General features: G+C 40.5%; 1 protein-coding gene across 1 annotated transcript in view; it reads right to left on the reverse strand.

The window, feature by feature from the left end:
- wwox (WW domain containing oxidoreductase) overlaps nucleotides 1-16,880 on the reverse strand; it is a 133,539-nt gene that overhangs the window by 108,866 nt on the left and 7,793 nt on the right. The window contains exon 6 of the mRNA XM_063479853.1: nucleotides 9,321-9,427. Coding sequence (XP_063335923.1) covers nucleotides 9,321-9,427 — 107 coding nt within the window. The remainder of the gene's footprint in view (nucleotides 1-9,320; nucleotides 9,428-16,880) is intronic.

A 16,880-nucleotide genomic window follows, 5' to 3' on the forward strand; every position in this document is an offset into this window, starting at 1 on the left:
GTATCATTCCATGAGACCAGACTGCAGAATATACCCTATAAACACAAGTCAAAGGCTCGGAGACACAGCCATATAAGCAGAAAACACTTTGCACAGTCAAAAAAGATGACATGCAGAGTTCAGCATCAAAATCCAACTGCATATATTGATTGTGGAGAAATTAAATAACAGAGCTCCAGGTATGTATTGCTTTTTAAAGGCACATCTTTAAACGGGTCCAGTCTCATCCAGCTGTAATAACATCCTTTTATTTCGGAAAGCTTTGTGGAATGTGGAGATGGATGACCAGCCTGACTTTGAAATTTGTGACTTACAGTGTCAGAACAGTCGGATATCCCAGCAGTTGACTTGTTATGACACACTTGTCTGTTCATTAGTGGACAAATCCCAATGTCCTTCTTAACCGACACACGCTACTAACATTTACAACCTCCTTCTTCTCCGTTTTCACCCCCTCCTCTGTCTCATATGTGAAATGCAACCAGACATTGTAGGGCACCGAATACACTCATTAGGTTCCCATCTCATGATGACAAGAGACAGCATCCGACAATTTCAATCTCACAGAGACATCAAACACAGAATTACATGTAATTAGCCTACTGCATCGCCTATGAACTTTATCTCGGGATCTGAGAGCCTATGCTAATTTCAAACTGTGCTAAAATGCTAAAAAAGCTCGGGGTAATGGCAGATAAATGTTATAGGCCGTTGCCAGATGGCTCCTGCACTCAACATTACTATGCTTGCTTGTTTGGCAGACGTCAACTAAGCCTCGGTCTATTTGACTGCAGTCTATTACAATTGGCTCATCTCTTGATTTAAAACATTAGAGTGTGTGCTGGACGTGTCTCTCTGTGGTCAGCACTTCTCAGACTTCAATAATAACATTCTCTGCTGGCAGACAGAAAAAGAGAGAGCGAGAAAGAGGGAAAGAGATCCAGGCAACCTCTCACCTCTCTCATCATAAGAAGCCCTCATCCCAGGGCAATGGGTCCTCCTTCAGAGGGAAAAGTGAAAGAGAGAAGGATGAAAATCTGTCAGGTTCAAACAACAAAGAGGTGCTGCCTTACACATCCTTCCTGAACCCGTCCCCTTCAGTGGCAGTGACATCATTTAAATCATTTAAATCCTCCCCAACATGACCTATGGCAAGTGACCCATCATTCTAACGCTCACACCTCCTTGTGAGACGCCCGCTGAAGTGCTTATTTAGCAGAAAATATCAACCGGCTAACTACGTGATTTATTCAAAATTATTCCTCTATGGTGCTCCCTCACACAAAGCATTTGCCCATAGTTCACTGTGGTCCAGGCAATTAGGAGCAGGCCACACCTCTTCAGGAGACAGAGCACCTGGCTACGGCAGACAGACATAAGGAGGAACAGAGCTGAGCGGCACACAGCTTTTCACGGTGGGCTGGAATAACTAAGCAGAGCGCTGAGGGAGAGAGAGGGAGAGAGTGAGGAATGCAAGCCAGGCACTTTAGGATTCATTTAGGTTCCCCATCTCCCTGGTCACTTTATTAGCAGTCTGGGAAGAGTGATGCATGTCCCAAAGCTATGCAAAATGCATAATCAAGCATTTAAATACACACCATGCGAATGTGTGTGTGTGCACTGTTCATGTGAGGGCACATACATACTGAACCTGAGGAGCGTATTGCAAAGATGCACAATCACACACTGGACTACTGTAAAACTTCAAGATATTCAACTCTTAAGGTTGTTGTACTAATAGTCTCTACTACACAAAGCCTCCTTTAGTATTCCCACAAGCTAAACTAGAACCGTCACCTGTGTAATGCAAAGAAATCCTCAGTGGTATATTACAGTAACTCTTATTGCTGTTCCTTAGCCCTGTGTGGTCACTTGCTGGGGAATAAATTTGAGTTAAAAAAAAAGGGGGGGAGGGGGTCTCCTCATCAAATTTACATATCATGGATGCACCTTCATTCAATCCATCCTTTCTGCTCTTAAGCTAGAGTAGAAAGTAGTTAAAGGCATGGGACTAGGGATCCTAATTCGCAGGCAGAGCTCAAGTAGAAAACAAGCAAATAAGCAAATAAAGAGAGATGAGAAGTTCTCCCTGGAGAGGCAGATTCATGCTGCTAATATGCAAAGAAACAGAACGATTTGTACAATCCTGGAAATAAAAGAGAACCACCTCTACCTCGGTGATTTAGTGGATGCACCTGAGGAGACGATTGGGTGAGCAGAGGGAGGTGCAGGTGTAATGTTGCTGTGGTCCGGAGACAACCTAAGGGGCTATTTAAGTACAAGTCTTGACATCACCAGCAACAATCTCCGTTGGATTTATCTGAGCTCCAACAGTGATATGTAAGCAAAACCCCACACTGAAGAAATTGCCTCATTTCTACATGAGAAAGAAAATGAGTATCTCCCAGTGTTACACAAACATTGAAAGAAAGGGGCAGGAGATGACAGATAGATTGGTGCAGCATCTCCAGGGATGCAGATGCTATGGATTGTGGTGAAGTTCATTTCCTGCTCCATCTACATTTCTACCATCACGAACAGCCATAAGCTGTGGGTACAGACTGATAGAATAAGTGGTGGATATGAGCTTCCTCCAAAGGGTGTCTGAGCTCACCCTGAGAGATACGGTGAGGATCTCAGCCTTTCAGGAGAAGCTCAGAGTAAAGCCTTATACATCAAAGGGAGCCAGCTGAGGGGGCTCCAGCATCTGTCAGAAGGGCTTCCCAGGTGAGGTCTTTTGGGCATATAAAAGCAGGAGGAGAGCCAGGACAGACAGGACAAGCTGGAGGAATTAGGTCTCCCAGCTGCTGGCACTGGTTGGGAAGGTCATGATTGTCTATTTCTGTCTATTTAATTTTTTAAAAAACATATTTTGCAACTACTTCTTTTCCTCAAATATTTTGCATTACTTTTTTTAAATCAACATGTGGTCATATTGCTTTACAACCTATAAGCTGACCTTTGAATAACAAAAAAGTAGAAGGACATGTTGTTAACAACCACAGTTATAAATTTGTATTTCATATTAATATTATTTAATTTTTATTTTTAATTCAGTTTAGTTTCAGTTAGTTTCCAGAGTGGGCTTGCTTATTTAAGTTTAGCTTTCATCATTTGAAAGATTAGATTTTGTTTACTTTTAATTAGTTTTCAGTGTGAGTTTTAGTCTTGTTTTAAGTATTATTGTATTTAAGTCAAATAAAGGCAATTTGTTTTAGGAAAATCTCCATAAATATGACAAAATACAGTCTTGTAGACATCCAGTGCCTGTCCATAAAAGCCTCATCATGTGATCACAAATTTTGCCAAATTAACAAATACTAAAACTAAGGACATTTCCTCTGTAATTTTATTTTATTTTCATTAGTTTTCCAAATTCACAAAATCGTTTCAGTTAGTTTCCATCTTTTTTTAAAGTTGTAGTTTTTTATTTTTATTTGTTTTTCATATCTAGTTTAACTTAAACTTTAGTTAAGTATAATAATAACCCTGCTAACAATCTAACCAGTAAAACGTGTGTTGTGCGGTGAGATTTCATGCTTTTTACAAACTGAATAAACTTTCAAATGCGAAGACCATTACAGGTGCACAGAACTCCTTCAGTAAAAAAATAATAATAAAATAAAATAAAGTCCACTTGGCAAAATTAGCAAAGTGCACACATCTACACATGTCGTAGCTCCCCAGAAAAAAAAGAAAATATATATGAGCCGTGTTTTTGCTTGATATGTTCATCTTTAATCGGCATCCTCCCAGAAGAGGTTGATGTGGGGATGCCAGTGTACCAGTGTGAACTCGCATCTGCAAGATAGAGGATTTGAAAATGATTAATTATGATATACTGGTTACTCTGGGAGCAGAAGAGAGTGCTCTAGCCCTGCTCACTGACCTGGGAAATGGGCTGCAATTTCCTTAATCATTTAGGAAGATAAAAGAGGAGGAAAAACTGGTAGGGGTCTGAAAGGTGAGTGAGAAGGGACTTTTGAGGCCCTTCTAAAAGAAGGGAAAATAAAGGCATGATTAAGTGAGGGGAGAAGTGAGGAACACTGACTAAAAGAGCAGCATCCTGAGGCGCTGGAGGGTCTGCGACGGACCAGGTCAGCATTTCACAAGTGTCAGTTCATGTTGGCCCAAACGAGAGAAGCCGGGCTATAGCGTGGCATGTCATGGTGGCCAGCGGGGCACAGGGCCTGTCAGACTGACACAGGAGGTTATGCACTGAGCAAATGGACACACGGAGGCACGCACACAAATTTCCAAACCGGTGTGATTCAGGTTAAAGGTGGAGTGGGGGTGACGGCAAAGGGTTTGAAAACCCTGCATGTATCCCAATACAGAGTCATGCAGGGAAGATTTCTAGAACAAATGTGGGACTCGTGTAGAACTTTGCCACCTCATACTGCCGTATGTAGGCCATGACGCATAAACATGTGGCATTATCTTATAAATCATAAGCCACCAGCAAGGAGAAGCCAGTGTGCCTCGGTAAGATGGTGCATCGGGAAGTCATGGGAACACAGCATTATGTACTGACATCAAGGTTGGACTGCCTTCTTCCTGTCTGCCTTTTAAAACATTTTCCATTTCCACTTTGTTAAAAAAAAAAAAAAAATTCAGTTACTCCACCTGAAATAGCAGGTGCTTGGAAAGGAACATCCTGTGCCATTGATTCAGATCTTAATTTATCCTACAGCAGCCTGCAAAAAAAGGCATATATACATATATATCTATAGATCTAAAGGACTGATAACAATGGCAAAGATAGCACTTCATGGTAGAGGGTAGAGGGGTATGAGTGCATTCTCTGCCTGATTTTCATATTCAGTGAAGGACTGTCTGTGTTTTAGGCTGTCTGCCTGTCTGTATAAATGACCGCTGCTTATCAGCTCTCTGCCTGTCTTGCTCTTCCTCTCTGGCCTGTGTTAATGTTGCTGTTTGACATTGCAAGCAGCAGGCTTTTTTTTTCCTCCCAGCAGCCTCAGTGGACACTAGGCTTTAGCCTAATTGGTTCCAGAGCAGACCCTGACAGAACCTCTCCTCAGTGGCACACAGCCATATTAACACCCCACCACCCCAACCCCTCCCATCCTGACACGCGCACACACAACAAAAACAAGCACAGCAATCAGTGACTAACTCACTAATTAACGCCCTTACAAAGCATCTCATTAGCATGTATTGTAGAAAGGGGCAATGGGGGAAATGAGCATTTTAGATTAAAAAAAAAGGAAAGAAATTACAAAAAAGGACCTAGGCGCACGTGTGTGTATGTTATATTCTACTCAGGGGCGGAGGGCCTTGGTTGGCCCACCAAGCAGTGGTCTACATCTCAGGGGAGTCTATTACAGCTCTCTGAGGGAGACGCTGGAATCAAAGATAAGCATAAATTTAAAGGCAATCAGGAAAAATACATCTCTGGTATGCAGACAACACTTTGGTTGTTAACCAGCAACTTAACCTGCTTTACACTGTGAGGGGAATAGGAGATGGGTAGGTAAAAGGCTATTGAAAAGAATGCATATAGTTAAAGCGTTAGGCAAAGGCCAAGAGCTGCAGTGCTTAAAAATCTGAACGAGGCTCCCTGGCGAAACTTAGATGACAATACTAGGAAATTAATGTGGATGTGCCAAAACTGCAGTTCCACCAATGGCCTCTTGGGGCTGAATCCCAAAAGAAAATCAATTCCCAGTGATTAAATATCTAATTTTACACCTGAAGAAACATATTTAAACCCTGGCACGAAAAAAATATATATATATATGTTTCAGTGTTTGGAGCCATTTTCCTCCGTAGTGATAACATTATAGTTTTTTTTTTGTTGGGTTTGTTGTTTATTCAGTTTATGATTTTATATTCTATTCCAGGCATCCAGGCATTATTAGGAGAGATTCTGCTTGGAAAGACAGGTGTGGACGGTTATCTCAGCCTTCAGTTATAGTAAAAGACACTCTAAGAAGGTGGATGTTTAGTCTATTCTGTAAATATATTATTTTTAAACTTGTTTTTAGGCAGACTTACCATCCTATTTAATATTACTGTCAATTACGCATGCTCACTATAGCAACAATGTCAAATCCAGTTTTAAAAGCAGCAACAATAACAACAAGATTCCAAACTCAAAGCTCCAAAAGAGTAGTTTGAGTGGGTGGGTGGCATCATAGTGTCTACATGCACTGGTGTGCATGACTCAAACGATTTTGGCACCACAAATATAACTGTTGATGCATATCTTTATTATCATGCTTAACTCTTGTGCGTTTTCTCCTTCTGCCTTCCCATGTCCTTCTGTTCTACCTCCAGCTCCCATCTGCTGCTTATTCCCTTGGTTTTACTGTGGCTTCATCACAGTAAAGACAGCCCCCTTTGAACCCTATAAAGGCAACCAGCATCAGGCTTATTGTAAAACACAATCATAAGGTAAATGTTTATCCCCTCTCTGCCACTCTAAACTCCCCTAATGAGCCTGCTGGAGGGGTTTCACCTCACAGCTCAAATAGAGGCAGAGAAAACAGCACATTCAACTCGGATTAGGACTGCATAGGAGACGCCGCTAAAGTCTAATCAGGAAAACAGTAACGAGCAATAACAAAGTTTAAAAAAAAAAGAAAAGAAAGGAAGAAAGAAAGAAAGAAAACTAATAAAAAGAAAGTTGGGAAAAAACAAGCAATATAATCACTAAAGTGCCAAACAAGCTCTGCAACATAACGCATTAATGACTGAAGAGTTAAATATGAAGCAGAAGTTCAGGAGCCATTCTTGGGAGAATACATTATGATTGGCTGGGAAGGATGAGCCCTCCGACCCTGCTCTTCCTGCCTGTTCTGACCTGCCCCATTATCCATCAGCGACCCCACTATTATACCTACTGTCGGTACACGGCGCTACGCTGAACCGCACCACCCTGCGCTGCGAGTGAGCCATCACTCTCACCCCTGAACAGCAACGCGAGCCCACACGCAGAGAAAGAGAAAGTACAGAGCAATAGTAAGCAGGTAGTTAGAGGTCAGAGGTGCTGCGCAATCGGGACAGCAGTTCCACTCCTGGCAGCCAGAGCGGAACTCTGAGAGGGACCTGGAAGTAGATATGATGACCTTTTGTACAGAGGACCCCAAAATATACCCTCTTATCAAAATGACCTTAACATAGGAGCATGGGAAGGTAAGCACAGCCCATCCATCATCTTAAAGATTAATCCTCCTCTCTATTCTTCTCCTGAATCTATTAATAATGTCGCCAGAGGGGGGAATTTGCAGCAAAGATTTATTCTGATATTGTGACTTTTATTCATTAGCCTATAACAAGGGGGATTCCTTGAAAAGGAAATATAGAGTGGGCTTAGGGAATGCTAATTCTCCATTCCAGCTCTATTTGAACTATACCAACCCCTATTAACTCAGTCATTAATTTTGCTGACAATCTGCATATGCTACATGCCAATGTACAACCAAAAAAAAAAGGAAGATTAGCATTTATGGCACATAGGTCACAGTTGTTTATTCTTTAAAAGCAATCCTGGGCAGCGTCCATTTGTTAATTTACTAACATGGATAACTCTGTGGCAGGTGTGAAGCTTAAAAAAAAATATCAATTTGACAACAAAATCTGGTGCTTGGATCAGAGCTTTTCCTCACTCATTTAGTCAAAGTACTGGATTTCACAGAGTGGAGCAGCACTGACAGCCCCAGGGGCATACTTCAATTAGAGACTTTGGTGAGTTTAAACACTGCAGATCTACTCCCGCTCAAAGGCATTTGTCTCCCTCCCCCTCGCTTTTCCTCTCTCTCCCTCGTTTCCTCCTTCTCTCTTCATATCTACGCTGAGCACTCACTCTCCGTCTTCTTCAAGTCCTGCTCTCTGTAATCAACTCAGTGCTAATGGCTTATTCTTTCTGCTCCAGCACCCACATTTCACTTGTTTATTTTCCCACACTCGTAAATCTGGGGACATGTCACAAGCGCAGCGATATTAGAGCAATAATCTCAGGTAATTATCAGATGCCCTCTCACTTTTTCTCCCTCTCCCTCTCTCCGTTTAACACTCTCTCTACTGCTTTAAAGAGAGACACTCATTCAGAAGTTTTTTTGACTGCTCCTGTGAAATGTGGAAGCGGGGTTTGAAGCTTTAAAGCACACTCTATTTGTAGCAGAGCCCTAAACAGGTAGGTTATGCAGTAATCTAAATTATAAATGTTATGCTTGACACAATTTGCACTTGTGAAGCTCCAAGTCCCGTATTTGTTTGAGCTTTATAATCTAAAACATCCAGTTAACACAAACACTCTTTAAACTATTATGTCACAAAAACAGTACATTCCACAAACCACAGCAAAAAGTAACCCATGGTTCAAGACTGGGAGGCGGCTCATATCCGCGGGATACGTGGGGCTGTGTCAGGAAGGACATCAGAGGTAAAAATTTGTGCCAAATCAAACATGCGGGTCCAGCCACTGAGGCAATCTCTTAAGAATAAGGGAAGAGCCAAAAGAAGTTTTATAGTCAACAAAAAATTTCAATGTTTTATTTTCTTGAAAAATGTTTCAGTGTTATTATTGTATGAACTCCACAGAAAATGACAACATGTATTATTGAACATCATCCTTTAAAAAAGTTGCTGCTGCTCCCTGCCACACATTCTGCAAAATTGTACATTTATTAAGTTATTTATATTTTACTATATTTTAGTACTTTTTAAAAAATTAATTTTAGTATTTGTTCTAGTTATTTCTACTGTTTTATCTACTGTTTAGTCATATTCTGCATATACCGAGACCCAAAAAAATTGTTTTGCTTATATCACATCAAATGTTTTACAAAAATTAAGCTCAGTCTTAAAATGTAGTGTCAGTGTAACAACAATAGGTTTTTTGGTTTGGGACCTTTTTTTTCCACGGACAAGCCCTTTTTGGTGTGCTTGAGACTGTTTTGATCTCCATCTCGGGAAGCCTGAAATATCAAGTGTACATAGCCAAGATACTGAAGCTGAAGTTGTATCCATTGCTGAGGGAGCGCAACTGCGATTTGTGTGTGAATGGGTGAGAATTTGGTTTAAATTTGGTAAAAAAGTGCTTTAAGTGGCCGGTAAGGCAGAAAAGCACTACAGAAATCCCAGTCCATGTATGCTCACTAATACACGAGTGTGGCTCACTGATGTTTAACAGTTTATTCTGTCTAAACCTCAATAAGGAAGTTACTATAAGTCGGTTTATTGTTGTCGTCTTTTTATAGGATTTGTTTTTGTTTGAGAAAGATGTTGTAACTTAATCACACTTTCCAGCTTTTAGAGCTCCAAGAAAACAGGGGATTACTTAGACTGTCACTTACCCACTCTTCCTGAATGAGGCTCACCGCCTTGTTGGCACGGGTCAGGTTTCGACAAGCCAGGATCACATGGGCGCCATGAAGAGCAAAAGACCTGGCTGTCTCAAAGCCTGAGATGGGAGACAGACACACAGGAAGACAGGGAGACATAGACATGAGGAAAAAAAAGTCTACAGGCAAGCAATGCCTCAAAGATGAGGGTTTTTTTTTTCTAAAGATAACCTCAGATCCCCATCAATTTTTTCATATAATTTATTTCATTGAGTAACCCAGTGGTCTAGTGGAGTTAATCATTTCTCTCTGAAGTGATGAAACTGATTGAATTATTGTGGTTCACGACTTCTTCCTCTCGTCTTAGATAAAGTTTTGGATCTGACCGCCAACTCTCAATGAGGTATCGCCGCTCGCATAGAGTCAGAAAAACGGAGGCTGTTGTTAATTACGTTAATAATTATGGCAGTAATTATGAAAACACGGGTCGTAACTGAACTAAATGAGCAATCGAACAGACATGACATTCACACTGAACCTTGGCGTGATATTTCAGGCACATCAAAGGGCCTCTGATAAGGACATTTCTCCCATGAAACGAGGTCCGCCGATATGCGCAGAATTTATCAGTCCAAGACTACTTCATGGCTCCATCCAAATCATGTAGTCACGATAAAACTGACAAAAACTGAAGATAGAGGGAGAGAAGTTCATTTCTAAATTACAAGTCTAAATGGGTCATTTCATCCCGTAGGTTGAATTAATTTATGAGATTAACTTTCTTTCCTTCACCGTATTTTTATTTCCTTTGACATTTACTACCCTTCATGTGTCACAGAAAAGTTCAAGAGCACAGAGTCGTGTCATATTTTTAATCCTACTTCTATATACAAACCTGTGTATATACATACACACACACACACACACACACACACACACACACACACACAAGCGCATATCCACATGCAGTATGAGAGTCCTGACTGACAAAGTGAAAGGCTCAATAACTGATTGTGGCAAGAGGGTCTGAGTGGCAGAGCAGTAGGCAGAGTGTATCGGGTGGTGGATTAATATGGACTGTAATTAGATTATATGTCTTAATCTGATTTTCATTAAGAGCAAAACTGGGAGGCCTAATTGTGAGGAGAGCATTAAGGACTAATATCTATTAAAACTCAAAATTGGAGTGGGATTGGAAGCCCTTTCTGACAAGTGAAGCATGGAATGAAATTATATGACACCTTATTAGGTGTAATGGAGGGGACTGTGACTGTGAGCGGAGATCATTTCACTCACAGGAAATGGAAATGAAAATAAAAACAGCATGACAGAAAAAACAAGCAGAGTGACTGGTGGGGTAAAAATAGGCTTTGAATCCAAATGAGCGGCGGCGGGCTTTAGAAAACAAATGTTATCGTAACTTCTGAGTGTCACGCAAAGTGTCTGCGTTTTCACTTCGGCATAATCTGAACACTGCTTTTAAAATTGATAAAATCATATGGATGTGTACGAAGTGATTTTTATATATTTTTTTCCCACAAACGAAGCTTCATTTAAAGGCATTTTTTCCCGTCTTTATAAATTGGACAAGACTACTGGCTTCTGGTAAACAACAACACCTCACACCGACTGGTTGTGTGTACAAAGCATGAAAGTGAAATTAATCGACACCAGTGTTTTCCATAATGGGGAACAAATTAGAATATGGCAGCGACAACAGCAGCAGCGCCGAAGCCATGTATTTGCAATGACAAATAACAAGGGCTTGACATTAATTGTGAAATAACGAGTGTGGCGTTCCTGTAACAGAGACTCCCCGCCCTCTTGCCCGTGTTACCGGTGGAGAGGGCCGCGACGAAATTAGTTCCTGGTCAGGTGTACAACAAAGGGAGCCTGTTTCAGCATTGTATGCTGATGGTGGAACATGACAAGAGGTCAGACAGGGGTTTCTTTTGCGCTGGTGGATCGACAAACGCCATAAGCTGTTTTACAGCGCACGGGAGGCCCGCTTGGATGTGATGCTCACCCAGATTTTTCTGTCTAAACAGATGTAGTAGCTGCAGAGGTTTGCAGAGAAGAGTCTGTAGATGGGGGGAAGTTTCTTTGAATGTGTGTATGTACAATCTCAAGCTTTATAAAGTAGCAAGAATGCTCTACATGGCTCAGCTATTGTTGAAAATGTGTTTTACTGTAATGTATAAAATGCATAAAAATGTGTAAAATGTCCATTAAGCTGTGAATGCTCTTCATGGTACATTAGGATCCTGGCCCTACTGATATCCCCCAATAATGAGTGTGATTTAGTGATTTCACGCTTTGTTTGTCCTCCCTGGCCCACTGCCCCTCTCTGGATCCCCCTCGTACACAGGTGTATTGGCTCAATGTAATGAGATCATTACCAGCCTCGTCAGTAAACGTGTTTATTTGGCAAACGGAGCCGCCTGCTCCTTCCCTCTCTTGATCTGCATCCAAAGAGGCATTTAACTAAAATAAGCTCTGCAGTACAATTGGGCAAACAGAAGTCGGTTCAGATCATTACAAGACCTGTGGGTAAACATGTCGGGTTCCCACAATCCCCTTTTCCAGAGCTGAATTTGTGCTCGAAAGAACACGAGAGAGAAAAAAAAACATGATTATGAACAGAGTACATATCGCCCAAACTCAATGAGTTACAAGGTGTTTTTAACTGAAATTGCATTTGGGCTATTTATGAGGCAATTAATAAACATGATAAGTATGGTTTTTATTATTATGTTTATTGCTGTTTATTTCTGTCTTCTGTTTGATTTATTTTAGTTGGTAAAGAGTTTAGAAATTTGTAGATTTTGTAACAACTTGCCACAATCACCTTCATGTGACCCGACACTGCACTGTTACACAGCTTTATCCCACGTGCCCATCTCATCCCAGTTACTATAGATATTATATAACACATGCAGTATGTTTCTAAAAATAATAAGTTAATAAGCACCATCTATTTCACTTTTCAACATAACTGTGATATACATAAACAGATATTCATATCCTATATTTTATACATTTTATTCTATTTTCCACAGTGAGGTGAATTCCTTAGTTAAAAACAGAAAAAGTAGTATTTGATAAACAACAGAAAAATTATTTGACTGTCAACTAATTATTTGAGGTCTAGTCCAAATATTAGTCCAAAACAAGTCTTTAATCTCCTAGAACCTGGCGTCCACATATGTGGACATCACATTTTGGGTTATTTAGACCAAAATACTCAATTTTGCTCTACAAGGGCCTGATATCCACTTACGAGGACATTATACTGCTACTGTTCTATCAAAATTTTAAATGAATATCCTCATATGTGGCTCTCATTTTTCTCAGAAACAAAAATTAGGTAAAAAAAATAAAAAAATCTGGTAATTCTTTGTTTTTACATTCATCGGGTCCCAATCAGCCCAAATATCAAAGAGAAATTAAAAATGCATGCCGTGGAAGAATTCGGGTCTTAGGAGGTTAATACATGCATGTGTATCTATGAAAGCAAAGAGTGGCTGGATTTGAGAGACATCTTCAAACTCCTGACCATCTCTGATGTGATGAGTACACCTGTTCCTGCGGTTACCGTGTATTTCTTGCCCAAGAAGTGAAGAAGGGGACATCTCCCCCGCTCTTTCTGACTTTTAAGATCCCCTCTAATTCCCCTCCATTAGTCCAAGAGGAGGGAGATGTCACCCTAAAAGTGGAATGTATGGTTAGTAATTACAGCCCAAGGTTGAGCTGTTCCAGGTGAGAGCACTGGAGTGGTTCTATTACCCCTCCCTATCCCCTCCTGGCTCCCCCACCACCCCCACTACCACCTCACCAGCCATGCAGCCCTATCTAGCACCCGCCTACCCACCCACCCACCAACCCCCCTTTTCTTTCTCTGACCCTCTGTGTCAACCTCCAACTCCCAACACAATCTTTCATCATGGCCTCACAACACACTGGACACCCCTGGTCCTCCAGCAGTCAGCCTCACAGAGAGCGGAAGGAGGACAGTACAGCTGATAAACACATAGCGCACCAAATCACAAACGTGTACAATGATAAACACAAACCCCAGAGGCCTGCTCATGCACACATAGCTGCTGAGCATTAGGGCTATTTTCATCACTGTCATCAAAATCCCCCCCGCATTCCCCCGTCATGTAACTTTCATCCCCCTCATCATGTGCAGACTGTAAACTCGATAGGTCTATAAACTACTTGACTACACACAATAACCCAATGCCCCTTCATTTTATTTTACCTACAGCCTTTAAGCACATATATGTATTCCATCCTCTCTTTCTCTAACCACTTCAGTTCCATTATATTAGAGCTGTAATCATTATTGAACCCTGCTAGCCTCCAGCATTATACTCTCTGCACGTTACACCAGTTTGGGTCTGCATAGCAAATTTCATCTAAGGTTAATAAAGTTGAATAATTTGACTAACCAACCGGAACTGGTTCTTATTACGTAGCCAATAAACACATTCATCAGTGAGAACATGAAATGCCCGATGAAAAAAAAATAAAATAAAACTTCCCTTTGATTTCCTCGGCGGTTCAGTTCACAAGTTGATACGGAGAAGGCAGAGCAGGACACTAGCCGGCCATTCACCCGGTGGACACACACACACACACACACACACACACACACACACACACACACACACACACACACACACACACACACAATGAAGACTTAATATAAACACAGATGCACTCTGGATGTCATCTAAACCACACGTAGTCACTGAGAGATGCTCAGAGACAAAAACGCACACACACACACACACAGACGCCACACGCCATCCTCACCAGGAACATCTTTTTATCCATCTAATTCCTCCCACTATGAATAATGCATTTCCCTCCTTACTGAGGCTTGGGTTTAACGCATCGCTGCACGGGTCTTTAAGGAGGTCCTTATTCATAAACAGTAGTGCAGTAAATACCAGAGCTTTGCAACCAATTTAATGGCAGTTATGCTTAACAAATCTGCCTCAATCTAATGATCAGCCACAAAGCTAGGCTATGGGTTTAATCTGCACACAGAGGCTCCCGCAGCTCTGCGACTCACTGAATATGCTTAGGGATCTCTCCATCCAGAGAGAGGAGAGCACCAGCCTGACACTTAATCCTCACAACACAACACTGGGATCAACACAACTATGGAACATTGTTAGTCTTTCATGAATAAGAATAACATTGAAAGTCCTAAAACACTGCAGAGACAATGCATAGAGAGACTAAAACATTACGAAGCGCTCCTTTCTAAATCCTTGCTATTCCCCGTCTGGACATCCTAAGTCTTTTCTGCTTCTTATTCCTACATTGACCCTGCACCTTAACAAGAAGACCACGTGGAATTTAGTGCATGCATTTAGACTGAGTAAAGCTTTGCAACTGTATGCACTGCTCAACAGCAAGACTCTCCATAGAAGGTGCAAAAAGTTCAGGTATGAAACACGTCAACAGTGAAAAGCAGAATAAATAAAAACTTATTTTCAAACTCATAATTTCACATACTGAATAAAAAATTATAATCTGTGAGAACTTTTTGAAAAATAAAGAGATCTGCATAAGTAAAAACCACACTTGAACAAGTGTTTTCTTTCTTTTGTGCACCAGACATGCTGAGCTGGACTAATTTAAAAAAGCAGGACCATTTTAGTTGAGTAAGACAGGAGGCGGATATGTTATTTCTGACCACTATTAAACATATGTCAACAAGTCACCTGAGAGACTGATGACCCTCCCCAGGTATCTGGACACATAAATGTCCATAAAAACAGTTCCCAAAGGAGCTGTCACTGGGTAAATAAGACCACGTGTCCTGAGAGGGAAAATAGAAATACATTTTTGTGCAATGTTGTGCAGTTTTATATTTAAAAAGCAAGTATCCTCACTCTGAACCCAGTGGGGGCTAGAGACATCAGGACAATGGCCCTTTAAGGACAACTGTTCCATGGACCCCTGGCCAGTAAATAACCTGAGAGTTAGTTGATAGGGGCGAATTAGAGCCAGAGCAGTACTGTGTAATGGGGATGGATAGGAGGCTCAGGCTTGGGTCAAAGCTGCTTAGGAATCAATGCAGAGGTACAGGTGTACAACCACAGGTCTATACGAGTAAGAAAACCTTTAAAAAGAAGGAGGAGGGAGGGAGACGGAGACGAGCGGAGGGGGGGAAACAAACTACGATCATTCATTTCCATTATCACAATTAAAAATTGCCATTCGGGTTGGTACTGGTTTTTAATTTACAAAAGAAAGCAGAGAGAGGAAGACTAATGTTGTAAAGCGAGCGCAGTGATCACACTGGCAAGACAAACTGCATCACTGTCTCGCCTCCCAGCACTATTGCAGTGGAGCTTGAAGACTGGTCACAAAAACAGGAGGCGGTAATATTTCATGCATAAATAATGTTATATATGTGGTTTTCATGTTTATGTGCATTTGAAACTAAATTAAAATATTTTAATGTACATTTTTGGAATTAATTAATATCCTACCATTACTAATAAAAATGTCACATTTCCTGTGGAGGAATTAAGCACTACAGGAATTGGAAATAGCCTTGACACTTGGATTAAAACACTACTGATGCCATTAAAATGCTAAGTGGGTCCAACCAATTGGCATAACCACATTTCACTAAAGGAATGTCAAAGGAGTACATGAGAAGTAGCAATTACTATTAGAATACTGTTAATTATAGCTGCTGCATATTTAATATGAGCAAAACAAAGGTTATGTTAATATGGGTTCTAATAAGTATTCATGCACTATATAGTGTCAGTGTATTACCACTACTTGATGCAGTCTTTTGTGGAAAACTGCATTTTTTTCCAGCATTTTTTTATTAAATATATCACAACAAATGTTGAATGAGGATTATCTTTTTCATTATATAGTGTTTTTTTTAATTAAGGCAAAAATAAGTACATGTAAAACAGCTAATATGATAACATTTTTAAATATCAATAGCATGCACATCACAGACCTCCTGTGCCCTCTTGTGGAGAAAGCTATTAGTAATTTTCTCCATTCATCCTATACAATTATCGCTCAGGCCAAGTATCGGATGTATTTTAGAACTAATCCTCTATCCGCATCTACACGAGTGAAAGCAATACATTTGGAATGAGAAGCTTATGCACTTTTAACCTCTGATGCCTACAGTCGTTCTGCAGCCATAAATGTTCACGTTTTCTTTATTTTGATAATTATCCTTTAGTATCTGACTCACACTACACTTTGTTCTGGTAATCATAGGCATTCCCATTCTAATGTTGGCGTTTTTTCAGTTCATTACACTTATTCTGGGTACAGATTTTCTGCATTTCACATGTTCATGTGCATTTTCCTTTGACAGATTTCATAGTAAAATTATTACTTTTTTAACTATACATAGAAGTAATCCTAACCCAAAACATTAAAAAAAATAATAATTTCTAGCAAATAATGTTTTGATGGATGTCAGATATATTTTTAATTGATGTTTGTTGTGAGTCTTTTGATTCAGAGACAAAAAAAAAAAAGAAAAATAGGTTGAACAGATCTAGGTTT

The sequence above is a fragment of the Pelmatolapia mariae genome, linkage group LG7 (assembly GCF_036321145.2).
Source record: "Pelmatolapia mariae isolate MD_Pm_ZW linkage group LG7, Pm_UMD_F_2, whole genome shotgun sequence".
Classification (NCBI taxonomy): Eukaryota; Metazoa; Chordata; class Actinopteri; order Cichliformes; family Cichlidae; genus Pelmatolapia; species Pelmatolapia mariae.